Here is a 17,500-nt window from a genome sequence, read left to right on the forward strand (position 1 = left end):
GTGTGTGTGAGTGAGAGTGTGTGTGTGTGTGTGTGTGTGTGTGTGTGTGTCTGTGTTTAAGTGTGTGTGCGTGTGAGTGAGAGAGTGTGTGTGTGAGTGAGAGAGAGTGTGTGTGTGTGAGATATTTGTGCACAAACCTTCTTCACGATCCGGCCTTCAGAACACAACACATGAATAATCACATGATAACCGGATGACACACACACACACACACACACGCACACACACGCACAAATATGTGACGATATTAAACTGGACTGAAGAGAGCGTGAATCCGTCAAATGATGTTCTGCTTAAATCTCGGTTTGAGTGGCGGTTTAGGGCCGTTAGAACATCTACGAAAGGTCCATCTGTGTGTGTGTGTGTGTCTGTGTTTAAGTGTGTGTGCGTGTGAGTGAGAGAGTGTGTGTGTGAGTGAGAGAGAGTGTGTGTGTGTGAGAGAGTGTGTGTGTGTGTGTGTGTGTGTGTGTCTGTGTTTAAGTGTGTGTGCGTGTGAGTGAGAGAGTGTGTGTGTGAGTGAGTGAGAGAGTGTGTGTGTGAGATATTTGTGCACAAACCTTTTCACTACAGCCACGATCACAGTGTGGTGAGAGCAGCTGACGGCTCGTATTGAGCTGGAATAAAGAAAGAAATAGAATGAGGAATAGAATCAACAAAAAACAAATCAACATCTTCCAGACACACACACACACGAGTCGGTGTGTGCAAACGTGTCCGTTCACGAGCAGGACGCTTGAGATTCCAGCGCACGCTTCCAATCGTTTCTTCAATTACACTTCATTTCTGTCGAGGATGTAGAATAATTATATACGGTCCCAAATTCATCCGCAACATTATATCCAATGCCATATTTTGTATTATATCTCGTTCACACTGAAGATCGTCTCAGTTTCGGTTTCTGGACCGGTTTGAGTCTCGTTCTTATAATAATAATATGTTTATTTTTGATAGCGCCTTTCAAGAACCCAAGGTCGCTTCACAAAAAATACAAATAGTAGACAGACAAAAGAAACAGGCAGTCAGCTTATTAGGCTGTATCAAGCAGTGGAGACAAGCACACACTCAAAACAACGAGTCAAAGATGACAAACATTTAAACTTTTTTGCAAAATATAAATTTCGACAAAAGATGTAAAATAAAAATAGAGGCGAGAGAGAATAGAATTGAAGACTATTTATTGAGCATGGTAAAGATATAAGTTTTAGGTTGTAGGTTGTCGATGGCACGAAGATTGGGGGGCAGCTTATGCCACAGCTTAGGCCTACAACACTAAAGCCCTTCCACCCACAGTAGAGTTTAAACCTGGGGACGACCAGCAAATTGTCGTTGCTAGATCTAAGAGGCCGTGCAGGAAGATATGGTTGCACTAACTCAGTGAGGTATCGAGGTGCGGGACCGGGAAGAGCTTTATAAACTAAGACGGGATGCGATTGACCACAGGAAGCCAGTGAAGTTGATGAAGGATAGGGGTCAAACGTGCAGAGTTTTGTACCATTTGAAGGCGATGTATTGCTTTGGTGGGTAGGCCGCTGTATGAGGAATTACAGTAGTCCAATCTGGAAGTTATGAAAGCATGAATAACAGTTTCAGCATCTCCGAAGTTAAGAGAAGGACGAATACGAACAATATTCCGCAGGTGAAAGAAACATGATTTAACAGTCTGACCGATGAAAGCATAACGTGGGGTCAAACAAAACTCCCAGGTTCCACGTTAATCTGAACACCATCAGTATCAATAAAAATGTCATGCCCGGGTAAACTCTCCCAATTAACAGCATTAAGCTGTAAGAAGTTATCAGACATGCATGTTTTAAGTTCCTGAAGGCAGGAAATAGCAGAAGCGGGTGGACAAGGTGACTTGGGGTTAATCGTGCAATAAATTTGAATATCATCAGCGTAACTATGAAAGTTGAGACCATGCTGTCTGATGATCTGGCCCAATGGCAGCAAATAAATGAGAAACAGAAGGGGACCAAGGACAGAGCCTTGAGGTACACCATGAGATATAGTGACATAGTCGTTCTTCCTTTGAGCTTCAAGTAAACCATAATCTCACACACACGTCATCAGCACACAATGCTTCAGTTCCAGAGCCTTCTCCCTCTCTGGTCCTCACGCTGATGACATCACTCCAGCACGCGCGCGATTGGCTACACCGCTCTTCGTCCTTCAGGTTCACGTTCTCTTTCCAGAGAGAATTTTATTAGACAAATAAAAGCTTTAGATTCGCCCTGTGAACAAACTATAAATCACGTGCTTTATGGCTATTAGCGTGTGTGAGGAGAACAGTAGCTTCAGCACAGAGGAGCTGTAGGGTTCTCCGGGGGAGTCCACACACACACGCGATGATGAGAGAAAACGACAGAAAACACGAACGCATCAGTTCCTGAACGGACGTCTGCAGTGATCAGGACTGATATCCAGAGCATCCGCTTCGGCTCGCAACCGAAATCCTGGAATTGAATAGTTGTTTAAAGTTTAACACTTGGATTCCTCTCATCGATTCCTCTGTGTGTATCTCAGCTAGGGGTGGGCGCTATACCGGTATGAACGTGAATACCGGTATTGTGTTGTGCCATGATATGGATTTTGCGATACCGAGGATACCGTATTCATAAATTCAAATTTTGCAGTTATATTGTTTTGTTCAATTTGGTACTCTTTACAACTGATGACGATACAGAAACGAATACACTGTTTAAGGAAATGGCTGATTTGGCGCTTCATACGCGTGAAGTTGCTGAGGCGATTAACCGCTGTCCTGTGACGCGTTCAATGAAGGATCGTGACGTAGAACACATCGCTAGTGCTAAGCGGCTGTTCATAAAGGATGCATCTTTTGCGGTGGAATGGGAAATAACAACAAGGTATATGAGTACATATATGTGAATAACATGAATAACAAGGTAATGAGACGCGAGTTTGACTTTTAACTTGATTTTTAGAATGCCGTTTCATTTGCGAGACGCGGGTGCAACACCAAAACAAGTTCGTCAAGCACAAACAAACGTTAAAGTTCCAGGCTACTGTATGTTTGAGATGTCATGTTTTCATGAAGGTTGAAAGGCTGAAAGCTGCTATTATTATCTTTGTTTTTACAAAACATTTACTGCTAATAATATTATCCACGTGGAGACATTTCCCCGCAATGTAACGTTAGGCTATGAATAACAGGACACGACACACACATAACCGTGCGCATACACACGACACACACATAAGCGCGCATACACACACACTGGTCCACTATCTGTGTGGGGACTCTCCATAGACGTAACAGGGTTTATACTGTACAAACTGTAGGCATTTATTCTGTCTCCTTACACTAATGAATTAGTTTGTATGAACATTTTCATTGTTTTTTTCTTGTATACTTTTAAGTTCTATTTATTTGGTGCTTTGTTCAATCTCAAACCATTATTTTATTTTTATTATTAAGATGTCTTTTAAGAGTTCTGTGCAAACTTTAAACTTAAATTAAACGTCTCGCTTTGGTCTACACTGGAAGTGTTCTGCTCGCTCTGCTAAAGCAAAACTATAATTACTAAAGCTGAAACTAAATAAAATAAAAACTATATAGAAATGTGTTTGCAAAATAAAAACTAACAAAACCGTTAATGAAACTAGCTAAAACTAAACTGAAATTTAAAGCAAAATTGAAAACGATATTAAAATAAAAAACTAATTTAAAAAAGCAAAACTATAACAACAGATATTCCCGGAGACAGAGCACACCCGAAGACGGCTCTCACTCAGAAATCAATAAAGTCTTCATTCGCTGCCGGTTCTCATTATGACAAGACGAGCAAAAAGTGGAAAGACATAACAAGTGCATTCAGGCCTACCTCATGTTGCACGTTTGCACTTTTTGAGAAAAAAAAAGGCAAAAAAAAAAAAACACATTTCAGGTCTATGTCCAATGAAATGCCTCACCTTTTTCTAGTTATCTACTGTTAAAATACATATTTTGCCTGTAATTTAACTAAGGTGTACTAAAATGTGATTCCAATTTTTTTTCTCATATCGCGATATAATATCGATATCGTCCGGACAGTGAAAAATATCGTGATATGAATTTTTGCTCATATCGCCCACCCCTAATCTCAGCATGAGTGTAAAGCACTCGAGTGAGAGACTGTGTGTTAGGGTTAGGTGTGTGTATCAGTGAACTGGACGCGCAGCTCTTAAAGTGACAGCACTAATATTCCTCCGTCTCTATAACAACACTAATCACACAACAGGAGACTGAGAACATCCACTCGCTCTTCACTGAATAACTTCTGTAACTATTTATAATGTATATTTTACTTATAAAGTGCAGAGTTAGAGAACACACATGAGCAGTTAGTGCAGGGTTAGAGAGACGGGAGCGTACCGGCAGAGCGCCTCGGCGTCGAAACACCTGGCATGCCTGTGATCGATGAGGATCAGGTCGTGGTTCTTCTCCTGGAAACTCTCCAGCGCCGCTTCGGGTGTTCGGGCCACATTACACCTGAACCCAGCCCGCTCACAGGCCCAGGTGAAGCTGCCGCTCTGAGCGTCGTCTTTGGCAAACACTAACAGTACCTACACACACACACACACAGAGTCTTCATCAGTGCGTTCAAACACAAAAACATGAGGTGATCCGAGAAATTTAGTTGCAAACCCAGACATATTACGCCCCTTTTCACCAGAAGTAATATAAATCTCTGGCGTCCCCAGAATGTGTGTGTGAAATCTCAGCTCAAAATACCAGATCATTTATTACAGCTCGCCAAATTTGCCCCTTTTTGTGTGTGAGCAAAAACACTCCGTTTGTGTGTGTCCCTTTAAATGCTAATGAGCTTTAGCTCCGCCTAAGTTCAGAAGAGGGCGGAGCCTTCACACGAGCTTCAGAGATGTGTGTGTACGGACGGTTCAGACGCTCGGCGTGATGTGTGTGTTCTGTGGGATCAGCGGAGGACAAACACAGGAAAAGGAAATCACTGTTGCACTTTCCTACAGTAATGAAAGCTCTAATGCTAACGCTAGGGCTGCACAATTCAGACTAATCATTTCACAGCATTCTGTGTGTATCTGTGTGTATCTGTGTTTATCTGTGTGTATCTGTGTATCTGTGTGTATCTGTGTGTATGTGTGTATCTGTGTGTATCTGTGTGTATGTGTGTATCTGTGTGTATCTGTGTGTATGTGTGTATATCTGTGTTCCTGCAGTATTGAGTGTCGTTGTGTTTTGTCACTGTTGATAGTCCAGTTCAGGAGTTAGACAGGAGTATGAGAGAGAAGAGACGGGCCGAGACTCAAACTGTGACTCACGCTATAAGACTTTATCCAATCTCAGACGTGTGTGTGTGTGTGTCCATTGAGCGCTGGAATGCCACAGCCAATCAGAGCAGTTCTTCATTCATTCATTCATTGTGTTGGAGAACGTGGTTGATGATAACCAAGGTTTAGGACGTATCCGCTCACTCGAACCCCAGACTCCATTTGTTGTAGCCACCATAGACTGTATATAAATATGTGCGTAGTGAGTGAGCGTGACGTCACCCGTCGGTTTCTGTAGCCCAAAGTGGGCGGAGCCAGTCGTCGCCATCTTGGCAGCGTCACTCCCGGATAAACAAACATGTACAGCGAGGCGGATTAGCTGAGGTGACGTGACGCTAACAAACGGCTAGCAGTGACATCAGCGGCAATCCACCTGTCACTCAAGTGGCCACGCCCTTAATTATGCAGAACTTTAAGGTTTAATATAATTTAAACTGATAAGTTATAAAAATATTCACCTCCCTCACAGTCGTCATGAAGGGCAACAATAGCGATATAGACCAAAAACACTTTTAGCACCAGGCCGTAAACATGTTTATTCTGCTGTAAAGTTGGGCATTTTAACATGCGGGTCTATGGGACTGAGTCTCTTCTGCAGCCGGCCTCTAGTGGCCAGTGGAGGAACTGCAGGTTAGGGCACTTCAGTGTTCGTTTCAAGAGAGAGAGAGGAAGGTTTCTGCTTGGTTTCTACACCGGTTATAGAATTCAGTGACATTACAGGCTATTCAAATCATTCCAACGCCGCGTGCGTCTCTGCAAACACACACTCTGCAAACACACACTCTGCAAACAACAGATCATGGAGAGATTATTCATATTCTCACAGGAGCTCCAGAAATCCCAGGACACACCAGTCTGATTCACTCAACCGGCCTAAGATTAGCCTGAAGAATTAATGAGCGATAATGAGCCTCTCAATATAGAACACACTCACACACTCACACACCGAACAGTCGTACCTGCAGTTGATCTTCATAGAGCTTCATTGGTCCGAACTGCACCTCCGTCAACGGGCTCTGAAACGACAGACGAGAACAAATCTGAAATCTGAACAGACACAGAGTTGATGATCCCAGCATCCTCTCTGGTGATGCTCAGTTACCATGGAGACCGTTCCTCTGCGGGACAGCATCCCAAAAGATCATCGGACAACATGAGAAAAGTGAACGGAAACACGCGCATACGCACACGCGCGCACACGCACACACACACACACACACACCTGTTTGATTTACGGGAAACTGGGCTTGAGATACAGCTAAACATTCATATATTTCTGTATAGAATGCCATTGGTACAAAGTACATACAAATTATTAACTGCAAAATCAACAGAGATATCAGATATATTGACCACTTGCTGTTTTTTACTCCAGCTGAACTGAACTAATGAAATAAAGCTGATCTTTCCAACACTGAAGTCTTCAGATGAACCCTCTCCTGTAGAGCTGCTTTAAGCCTAGTTCACACTACATGATTTTAAGCCCGATTTGCAAATCGTTGAGCTCGCGTGCAAATCGCAGGGGATTAGCGGGCGATGAACGCTCGCCAATCTGTTAGTATGAAAGAGCCAACAACGCATCGAAGACGCTCGCAGACGCCTCGCAGACGCGTCGCAGAGCCCAGAAAAATATCTAGCATGCTAGATACCCAGAGCTGAAAACACTCCTGATTTCAGAGAGAGCAAGTCATGTAGTGTGAACCGCACAGTTCACCCCGACGTTTTAAAATCATGTAGTGTGAACTAGGCTTTACAGTGGAGCAGAACTGCATCATCATCTCTATCCTCTATCCTCCATCACTGGAACACACACTGCACTGAACTGCATCATCATCACTATCCTCCATCACTGGAACACACACTGCACTGAACTGCATCATCATCTCTATCCTCCATCACTGGAACACACACTGCACTGAACTGCATCATCATCTCTATCCTCCATCACTGGAACACACACTGCACTGAACTGCATCATCATCACTATCCTCCATCACTGGAACACACACTGCACTGAACTGCATCATCATCACTATCCTCCATCACTGGAACACACACTGCACTGAACTGCATCATCATCACTATCCTCCATCACTGGAACACACACTGCACTGAACTGCATCATCATCACTATCCTCCATCACTGGAACACACACTGCATCATCATCACTATCCTCCATCACTGGAACACACACTGCATCATCATCTCTATCCTCCATCACTGGAACACACACTGCACTGAACTGCATCATCATCACTATCCTCCATCACTGGAACACACACTGCACTGAACTGCATCATCATCACTATCCTCCATCACTGGAACACACACTGCATCATCACTGCATCATCATCTCTATCCTCCATCACTGGAACACACACTGCACTGAACTGCATCATCATCACTATCCTCCATCACTGGAACACACACTGCATCATCACTGCATCATCATCTCTATCCTCCATCACTGGAACACACACTGCACTAAACTGCATCATCATCACTATCCTCCATCACTGGAACACACACTGCACTGAACTGCATCATCTCTATCCTCCATCACTGGAACACACACTGCACTAAACTGCATCATCATCACTATCCTCCATCACTGGAACACACACTGCACTGAACTGCATCATCTCTATCCTCCATCACTGGAACACACACTGCACTGAACTGCATCATCACCTCTATCCTCCATCACTGGAACACACACTGCACTGAACTGCATCATCATCACTATCCTCCATCACTGGAACACACACTGCACTGAACTGCATCATCATCTCTATCCTCCATCACTGGAACACACACTGCATCATCACTGCATCATCATCTATATCCTCCATCACTGGAACACACACTGCACTGAACTGCATCATCATCACTATCCTCCATCACTGGAACACACACTGCATCATCACTGCATCATCATCTCTATCATCCATCACTGGAACACACACTGCATCATCATCTCTATCCTCCATCACTGGAACACACACTGCACTGAACTGCATCATCATCACTATCCTCCATCACTGGAACACACACTGCATCATCACTGCATCATCATCTCTATCCTCCATCACTGGAACACACACTGCACTGAACTGCATCATCATTAGGGCTGCAACGATTAGTCGACGTTGTCGACAACGTCGACAATAAAAATTTGTCGACAAATATCTTTGTTGTCGAGTAGTCGTTTGATCTCACGTGACCTAATGTAAGGGCCTGCAATCCCGCGATTTGAACGCTATGGCGCTGTAGCGCTAGAGTGTAGTGCAGCCCTTACAAATGCTATAGAGGGGTTTCACCAACGTCACGTTCTGGGCGGTAACCCGGATGCGCGGCCATTATGGAGGCACTCGGATGTAAACAACAGCATGGATTGCACTGTTTATGTACTACTGAACACATTGTTACACTAATAAACCACGGAAAAAACACGTGGTAGGTGCGAAATCATATAGAGAAGGACTTGGGAAGCAGGAGAGAGCGCAACATTTTGACAAACTAAAGTTAATATGTGGTAAAGATCCGAACGAGTTAGCTTCTCTAGCACGTAACATTACTGCAATTCTTCCATCTATTTATTATCCCGACATAGGATACGTTCAGATTGTCAGTCCAAAAAAGCACATGAAATCCGTTTCAAATTACATCCATATGTGGTTTGAAATCCTATTCAAATCACATATCAGGACATCAGCCTCAGTCTGAACGATCGGATTTCGCGTGGTATGTCTTAAAATGCAAACGTCATTTATAGGAAACATGCTGAAAGTCACTGCCGAAACAATGCTGTGTTGTTGCAAATTGCCGGACGAGCAGAAAAGTAACGTTATTATTTCTGAAACCGGCGCAGACGAGCGTGGGGAAAAAGCAGTAGGCTACATACCAGCCTCCAGTAGTCCAGCGCGCCAGTAGCTGATGCTGTACCTCTCTCAACCACAAACGCCTTCTTTCATCAGTTTTTGCACTCTTCTCTTTAACTTTTGACAGTCTATAGCACTCAACATGTTTTTTCCCGATGTGACTGATTGGTACAGACCAAAACTCGACCATTTTTTAGCAGCAATAATCACCCAAATTTGCGAGTCCATTCAGTTCAGTGGCATTATTTACGTTCTGTGCCTCCAAAATGGCCGACTTCCGGATTGATGACGCGTCGTGAAACCCCTCTATTGCGGTAGAAGAGAAAACAGCGCGAATAATGACAGTGCAAACGAATCCGAACTAGCAAGGTTTAGGTTTGGGAAAGTTTCACAAAACTTCAAATCAAGAATGCTGTCGTGTGCAATGTTGGGGTGCAAGAGGAAACATCCCGGCAAAAGAGGAGCCGGTGAGAAGTGAGTGTTCTCCAGCTGGAGCTAACTAACCACCAGCGGCAAATCTCTCTTTATTAGAGAATGCAATACTACTAATAATAGTAATAATATTATCAATAGTAATATAATTACAGTAATGTGATGACTTATTTTGTATAGAATAAAGCTTGATCGAGCTTAGGAGTCAGGGCTGTTTTTATTATTGTAACACTATTAGTATATTAGGTATTATTATAGTCTTATCACTTGCCTGTATTTTGTTCAATAATCATGAAGACTTACAAAACGAGATGTTATATCCTTCCTATGATATAGGAAGAATATCACGGCAGTCACTTTATCATACTATAAATTAAAAGGGAATGAGAACGTCTCTGTCAGCTCAATTGTCATGTAAAAAAAGATTGTAATTTTATAATTATAATAATTGTTTGCAGATTAATATTTTACCATTCTTTGTGTCCTGAAGTAAATGTCCCTTTTTCTGTTTCAGTTCTAAGAAAAGCAGTGGGCCTATTAAACAATGCTTAGAGAGCATTTGTGTGTGATTTGAGTTGGACCGAAATCTGAAAACTTAAAGAGAATGACCTGTTTAGTTGGCTCAAAGTTCATTAAAACAACTATTTCAAAAGCTGAAGTGATTTTCTTTTTTTATATTATAGTTAGAATATGTATAACTCAATGTTTTAACTAATTGGAAAAGCTGAATAATCGTTCCAAACTTACTGATCAGTCTGCGAAATAATCGACGATTAGTCGATTAATCGTTCTAATAATCGTTAGATTAATCGATTATCAAAATAATCGTTTGTTGCAGCCCTAATCATCATCACTATCCTCCATCACTGGAACACACACTGCATCATCACTGCATCATCATCTCTATCATCCATCACTGGAACACACACTGCATCATCACTGCATCATCATCTATATCCTCCATCACTGGAACACACACTGCACTGAACTGCATCATCATCACTATCCTCCATCACTGGAACACACACTGCATCATCACTGCATCATCATCTCTATCATCCATCACTGGAACACACACTGCATCATCACTGCATCATCATCTATATCCTCCATCACTGGAACACACACTGCACTGAACTGCATCATCATCACTATCCTCCATCACTGGAACACACACTGCACTGAACTGCATCATCTCTATCCTCCATCACTAGAACACACACTGCACTGAACTGCATCATCATCTCTATCCTCCATCACTGGAACACACACTGCACTGAACTGCATCATCATCACTATCCTCCATCACTGGAACACACACTGCATCATCACTGCATCATCATCTCTATCATCCATCACTGGAACACACACTGCATCATCACCTCATCATCATCTATATCCTCCATCACTGGAACACACACTGCATCATCACTGCATCATCATCACTATCCTCCATCACTGGAACACACACTGCATCATCACTGCATCATCATCTCTATCATCCATCACTGGAACACACACTGCATCATCACCTCATCATCATCTATATCCTCCATCACTGGAACACACACTGCACTGAACTGCATCATCATCTCTATCATCCATCACTGGAACACACACTGCATCATCACTGCATCATCATCTATATCCTCCATCACTGGAACACACACTGCACTGAACTGCATCATCATCACTATCCTCCATCACTGGAACACACACTGCACTGAACTGCATCATCTCTATCCTCCATCACTGGAACACACACTGCACTGAACTGCATCATCATCTCTATCCTCCATCACTGGAACACACACTGCACTAAACTGCATCATCATCACTATCCTCCATCACTGGAACACACACTGCACTGAACTGCATCATCTCTATCCTCCATCACTGGAACACACACTGCACTGAACTGCATCATCATCTCTATCCTCCATCACTGGAACACCCACTGCATTGAACTGCATCATCTCTATCCTCCATCACTGGAACACACACTGCACTGAACTGCATCATCATCACTATCCTCCATCACTGGAACACACACTGCATCATCACTGCATCATCATCTCTATCATCCATCACTGGAACACACACTGCACTGAACTGCATCATATCTATCATCCATCACTGGAACACACACTGCACTGAACTGCATCATCTCTATCATCCATCACTGGAACACACACTGCACTGAACTGCATTATCATCTCTATCATCCATCAGTTGAACACACACTGCATCATCATCTCTATCCTCCATCACTGGAACACACACTGCACTGAACTGCATCATAATCTCTATCATCCATCACTGGAACACACACTGCACTGAACTGCATCATCATCTCTATCCTCCATCACTGGAACACACACTGCACTGAACTGCATCATCATCACTATCCTCCATCACTGGAACACACACTGCACTGAACTGCATCATCACTGCATCTCTATCCTCCATCACTGGAACACACACTGCACTGAACTGCATCATCATCTCTATCATCCATCACTGGAACACACACTGCATCATCTCTATCATCCATCACTGGAACACACACTGCACTGAACTGCATTATCATCTCTATCATCCATCACTTGAACACACACTGCATCATCATCTCTATCCTCCATCACTGGAACACACACTGCACTGAACTGCATCATAATCTCTATCATCCATCACTGGAACACACACTGCACTGAACTGCATCATCTCTATCCTCCATCACTGGAACACACACTGCATCATCACTGCATCATCATCTCTATCCTCCATCACTGGAACACAAACTGCATCATCACTGCATCTCTATCCTCCATCACTGGAACACACACTGCACTGAACTGCATCATCTCTATCCTCCATCACTGGAACACACACTGCATCATCACTGCATCATCATCTCTATCCTCCATCACTGGAACACAAACTGCACTGAACTGCATCATTATCTCTATCCTCCATCACTGGAACACACACTGCATCATCATCTCTATCCTCCATCACTGGAAAACACACTGCATCATCATCTCTATCATCCATCACTGGAACACACACTGCACTGAACTGCATCATCATCTCTATCCTCCATCACTGGAACACACACTGCACTGAACTGCATCATCATCACTATCCTCCATCACTGGAACACACACTGCACTGAACTGCATCATCATCTCTATCCTCCATCACTGGAACACACACTGCACTGAACTGCATCATCACTGCATCTCTATCCTCCATCACTGGAACACACACTGCACTGAACAGCATCATCATCTCTATCATCCATCAATGGAACACACACTGCATCATCACTGCATCATCATCTCTATCATCCATCACTGGAACACACACTGCATCATCACTGCATCATCATCTATATCCTCCATCACTGGAACACACACTGCACTGAACTGCATCATCACTATCCTCCATCACTGGAACACACACTGCACTGAACTGCATCATTATCTCTATCCTCCATCACTGGAACACACACTGCACTGAACTGCATCATCATCTCTATCCTCCATCACTGGAACACACACTGCACTGAACTGCATCATCATCTCTATCCTCCATCACTGGAACACACACTGCACTGAACTGCATCATCATCTCTATCCTCCATCACTGGAACACACACTGCACTGAACTGCATCATCACTGCATCTCTATCCTCCATCACTGGAACACACACTGCATCATCACTGCATCATCATCTCTATCCTCCATCACTGGAACACAAACTGCACTAAACTTCATCATCATCTCTATCCTCCATCACTGGAACACACACTGCACTGAACTGCATCATCACTATCCTCCATCACTGGAACACACACTGCATCATCATCTCTATCCTCCATCACTGGAACACACACTGCACTGAACTGCATCATCTCTATCATCCATCACTGGAACACACACTGCACTGAACTGCATCATCACTATCCTCCATCACTGGAACACACACTGCATCATCATCTCTATCCTCCATAACTGGAACACACACTGCATCATCACTCCATCATCATCTCTATCATCCATCACTGGAACACACACTGCACTGTACTGCATCATCACTATCCTTCATCACTGGAACACACACTGCATCATCACTGCATCATCATCTCTATCCTCCATCACTGGAACACAAACTGCACTGTACTGCATCATCACTATCCTCCATCACTGGAACACACACTGCACTGAACTGCATCATCACTGCATCCTCCATCACTGGAACACACACTGCACTGAACTGCATCATCATCTCTATCCTCCATCACTGGAACACACACTGCACTGAACTGCATCATCATCTCTATCCTCCATCACTGGAACACAAACTGCACTGTACTGCATCATCACTATCCTCCATCACTGGAACACACACTGCACTGAACTGCATCATCACTGCATCCTCCATCACTGGAACACACACTGCACTGAACTGCATCATCATCTCTATCCTCCATCACTGGAACACACACTGCACTGAACTGCATCATCATCTCTATCCTCCATCACTGGAACACACACTGCATCATCATCTCTATCCTCCATCACTGGAACACACACTGCACTGAACTGCATCATCATCTCTAGGGATGTCCCGATACCACTTTTTCACTTCCGATACCGATACCGATGCCGCAGCTTTGGCTTTTGCCGATACCGATATTAATCCGATATTTTTATTTTATTCTTAAACTAATAAAAAATATAGCAATTTTCTCAATTAGCCACCTAAAATATACCTCCTATATAGTCCACAACAACAGTTGATTATGAAAGATTGCCACCCTTTATTCAAACACTACAAAAAAATAAAGAAATATATAAATGAAAGAAAATACAGGTACTTCAGTACTTAAAGCTAGCTAGCTACCAACAGGTTTAAAGTTAAAACAATTTAAACAGCAGCATTCTACATTGTAAATACCAGTACAGTTTTTGTTTTTTTAAATCAATTAGAATTTCTATAACTGTGTGTTAAACTGATTATCACTCTTGTGTGTGTTAAACACAATCTACTTAATACAGACAGCTTCATTATAAAGATAAACAACAAATCCCCAAAATATATGATCATAATCTATGACAAAAATGCTATTATAAACTAGATTAGTGGATAATACACATTGCTCTTTTTATTGTTGTAAAATACATTCATGAAAAACAAGATAACAAAAATGAAAAAGATAATTATTTTAGATATAGCTAAATCTGCTATAAAATTGAGACATGTTTTAAGTGTATTGCACAGCTATTTAATGAGGCAGCAACATTAATAATTATTAATGTTAATAAGCTTTAATTGCGTCAATGCATTATGATATGAAAGGCTCCAATACAGTGCGGCACAAAGCGCTTATGCGCATCCCGAGCGGAGAATGATGCGCTTGAAGCCACGTGGAGTTACAGCACGCAGCGCGTCGAGTCCGCTTTGAAAAGTTCAAAGCACAACGGAGATACATATTGATGGACAGTGTATTATACAGTATCTATCTATGCAATCGTTTATTGAGCCTTTTCTTTTAACAGTTTTAAATTTCAGTTACTGTGCGCGTGAAGAACAATTATAGTGCTCTGACTCTAGTGTTGTGATCAAACTGACAGCGTCCGAGACCCGGTAGAGAGTAACACGATTGAGTTACAGCAATAAAGTCCAGCAAGATAAAGTTGTTTTATGCGAAAACATAGACCTTTATCTTACAGATCAAGTATAATAGTATTAACATTGAATCATCTTGAAGATAGTTTCATCATTGACTGTAACCGAACGCGACGCGCTGTTTGAATGCTGAATGCAATGACTGACAGCCGCGAGAGGGAAAAATTTACGTGATCTTGAATTTAATTACTTAAATATTAATTTATATCTCACATAATAGCTTCAGAACACTTATAATAGAGTGCACGAAAACGTTATGGTACTTTAGAATGTTTTTGTGCATTTTGTGGGGCTTAACAATAACACATAATAGTATACCCACAATATCGGATTTGGATCGGCCTCGTCTGATCGATGTCAGATCGATACCCGATCCCGCAAAAATGGCAGTATCGGAGCGATACCGATCCTGAGTATCGGATCGGGACATCCCTAATCATCTCTATCCTCCATCACTGGAACACACACTGCATCATCATCTCTATCCTCCATCACTGGAACACACACTGCATCATCATCTCTATCCTCCATCACTGGAACACACACTGCACTGAACTGCATCATCATCTCTATCCTCCATCACTGGAACACACACTGCATCATCATCTCTATCCTCCATCACTGGAACACACACTGCACTGAACTGCATCATCATCTCTATCCTCCATCACTGGAACACACACTGCATCATCATCTCTATCCTCCATCACTGGAACACACACTGCACTGAACTGCATCATCATCTCTATCCTCCATCACTGGAACACACACTGCATCATCATCTCTATCCTCCATCACTGGAACACACACTGCACTGAACTGCATCATCATCTCTATCCTCCATCACTGGAACACACACTGCATCATCATCTCTATCATCCATCACTGGAACACACACTGCACTGAACTGCATCATCATCTCTATCCTCCATCACTGGAACACACACTGCACTGAACTGCATCATCACTGCATCTCTATCCTCCATCACTGGAACACACACTGAATAAAGCTGGCTGACTTCTTGAGTTTGGCTCCAGTAATTAGCAAAAATGCAAAAGACTAATTGGCCATGACAGATTGTGTTGGAGTGTCACGGACGAACACTCGGTTAACAGTGATCTAGAATAAACAGCAGATTCAGTGTTATCCAGGACGTTATTACACGTTACACTCGTTCATGTTATTATACACTGAGATGGTGAAAGGTGTTGTCAAATGCAGTGCCGTCAGTCGGGCTGAACAAATGTTTAGATGTTTTACGCTCCATTACGTACATTTTTTCTTTGTACTTTCAGGAAAATACAAACACTGTCATGAATCTGAAAATGATGAGAATGGCTTTAAAATACTCTGTTGGTGTTTCGTGAGTGTGTGTGTGTGAGTGTGAGTGTGTGTGTTGATTAGATGCGACAGACAGAATCAAATCTGCTGTGAATTCATTACATAAGACACACACATACTTCAGTGAAGTTACACAAAGACCTGTGTGTGTGTGTGTGTGTGTGAGAGAGAGAGAGAGAGAGAGAGAGAGAGAGAGAGAGAGAGAGAGAGAGAGAGAGAGAGAGAGAGAGAGAGAGAGAGCGAGAGAGAGAGAGAGAGTGTGTGTGTGTGTGTGTCCTGCTCATGGACAGTGACACTGTGGCCTCGTTTCCACTAGATAATGAGATTAGTAAACCGCCGTCAGCTCGCGCACATCTCACGCTAACGCTCCAGTTAAAGCTCGTCCGACAGCAAGAACTTCCTTTGTGAACTTTTATTCCTTTCATTCATTTGCTGCATTGCTATTGGCCCAGCTAATACGTAATATGATTGGTCGGTCAGTCAGTCGTAATGTGACTGGTCGGCCAGTCAGTCGTAATGTGATTGGTCGGTCAGTCAGTTGTAATGTGATTGGTCGTTCAGTCAGTCACACACTACAGTGTAACAGTAACACACCGTCTCACAGGTTGATCTGCACGCGTGAAACCCTAAACATGACCAGACGGATTAGTGTGAAACTAGGAGATCAACAGCACACGCAGTGACACACTCACACACTGCATCCTGTCTGCTAACTGCCCACACACACACTCTCTCTCTCTCTCTCTCTCTCTCTCTCTCTCTCTCTCTCACACACACACACAGCAGCAGTGGCTTTCCACTGAAGTGAATAACAGGAAAGTGGATGACATTGTTGAGAGGGC

At 42.9% G+C, this 17,500-nt stretch overlaps 1 protein-coding gene across 2 annotated transcripts in view; it reads right to left on the reverse strand.

Moving 5' to 3' along the window:
• The window catches only part of pde8a (phosphodiesterase 8A), a 122,029-nt gene that overhangs the window by 58,375 nt on the left and 46,154 nt on the right, over positions 1-17,500 (reverse strand). For both annotated transcript variants that reach the window (XM_056255791.1, XM_056255790.1), the window contains exons 2-4: positions 6,267-6,323; positions 4,376-4,566; positions 558-614 (exon numbers count right to left, since the gene is read on the reverse strand). In XM_056255791.1, the coding sequence (XP_056111766.1) occupies positions 558-614; positions 4,376-4,566; positions 6,267-6,323 (305 nt within the window). The remainder of the gene's footprint in view (positions 1-557; positions 615-4,375; positions 4,567-6,266; positions 6,324-17,500) is intronic.

This window comes from Rhinichthys klamathensis, unplaced genomic scaffold (assembly GCF_029890125.1).
Source record: "Rhinichthys klamathensis goyatoka isolate OS25496 unplaced genomic scaffold, OSU_Roscu_1.1 h1tg000122l_1, whole genome shotgun sequence".
In the NCBI taxonomy this organism is placed as follows: Eukaryota; Metazoa; Chordata; class Actinopteri; order Cypriniformes; family Leuciscidae; genus Rhinichthys; species Rhinichthys klamathensis.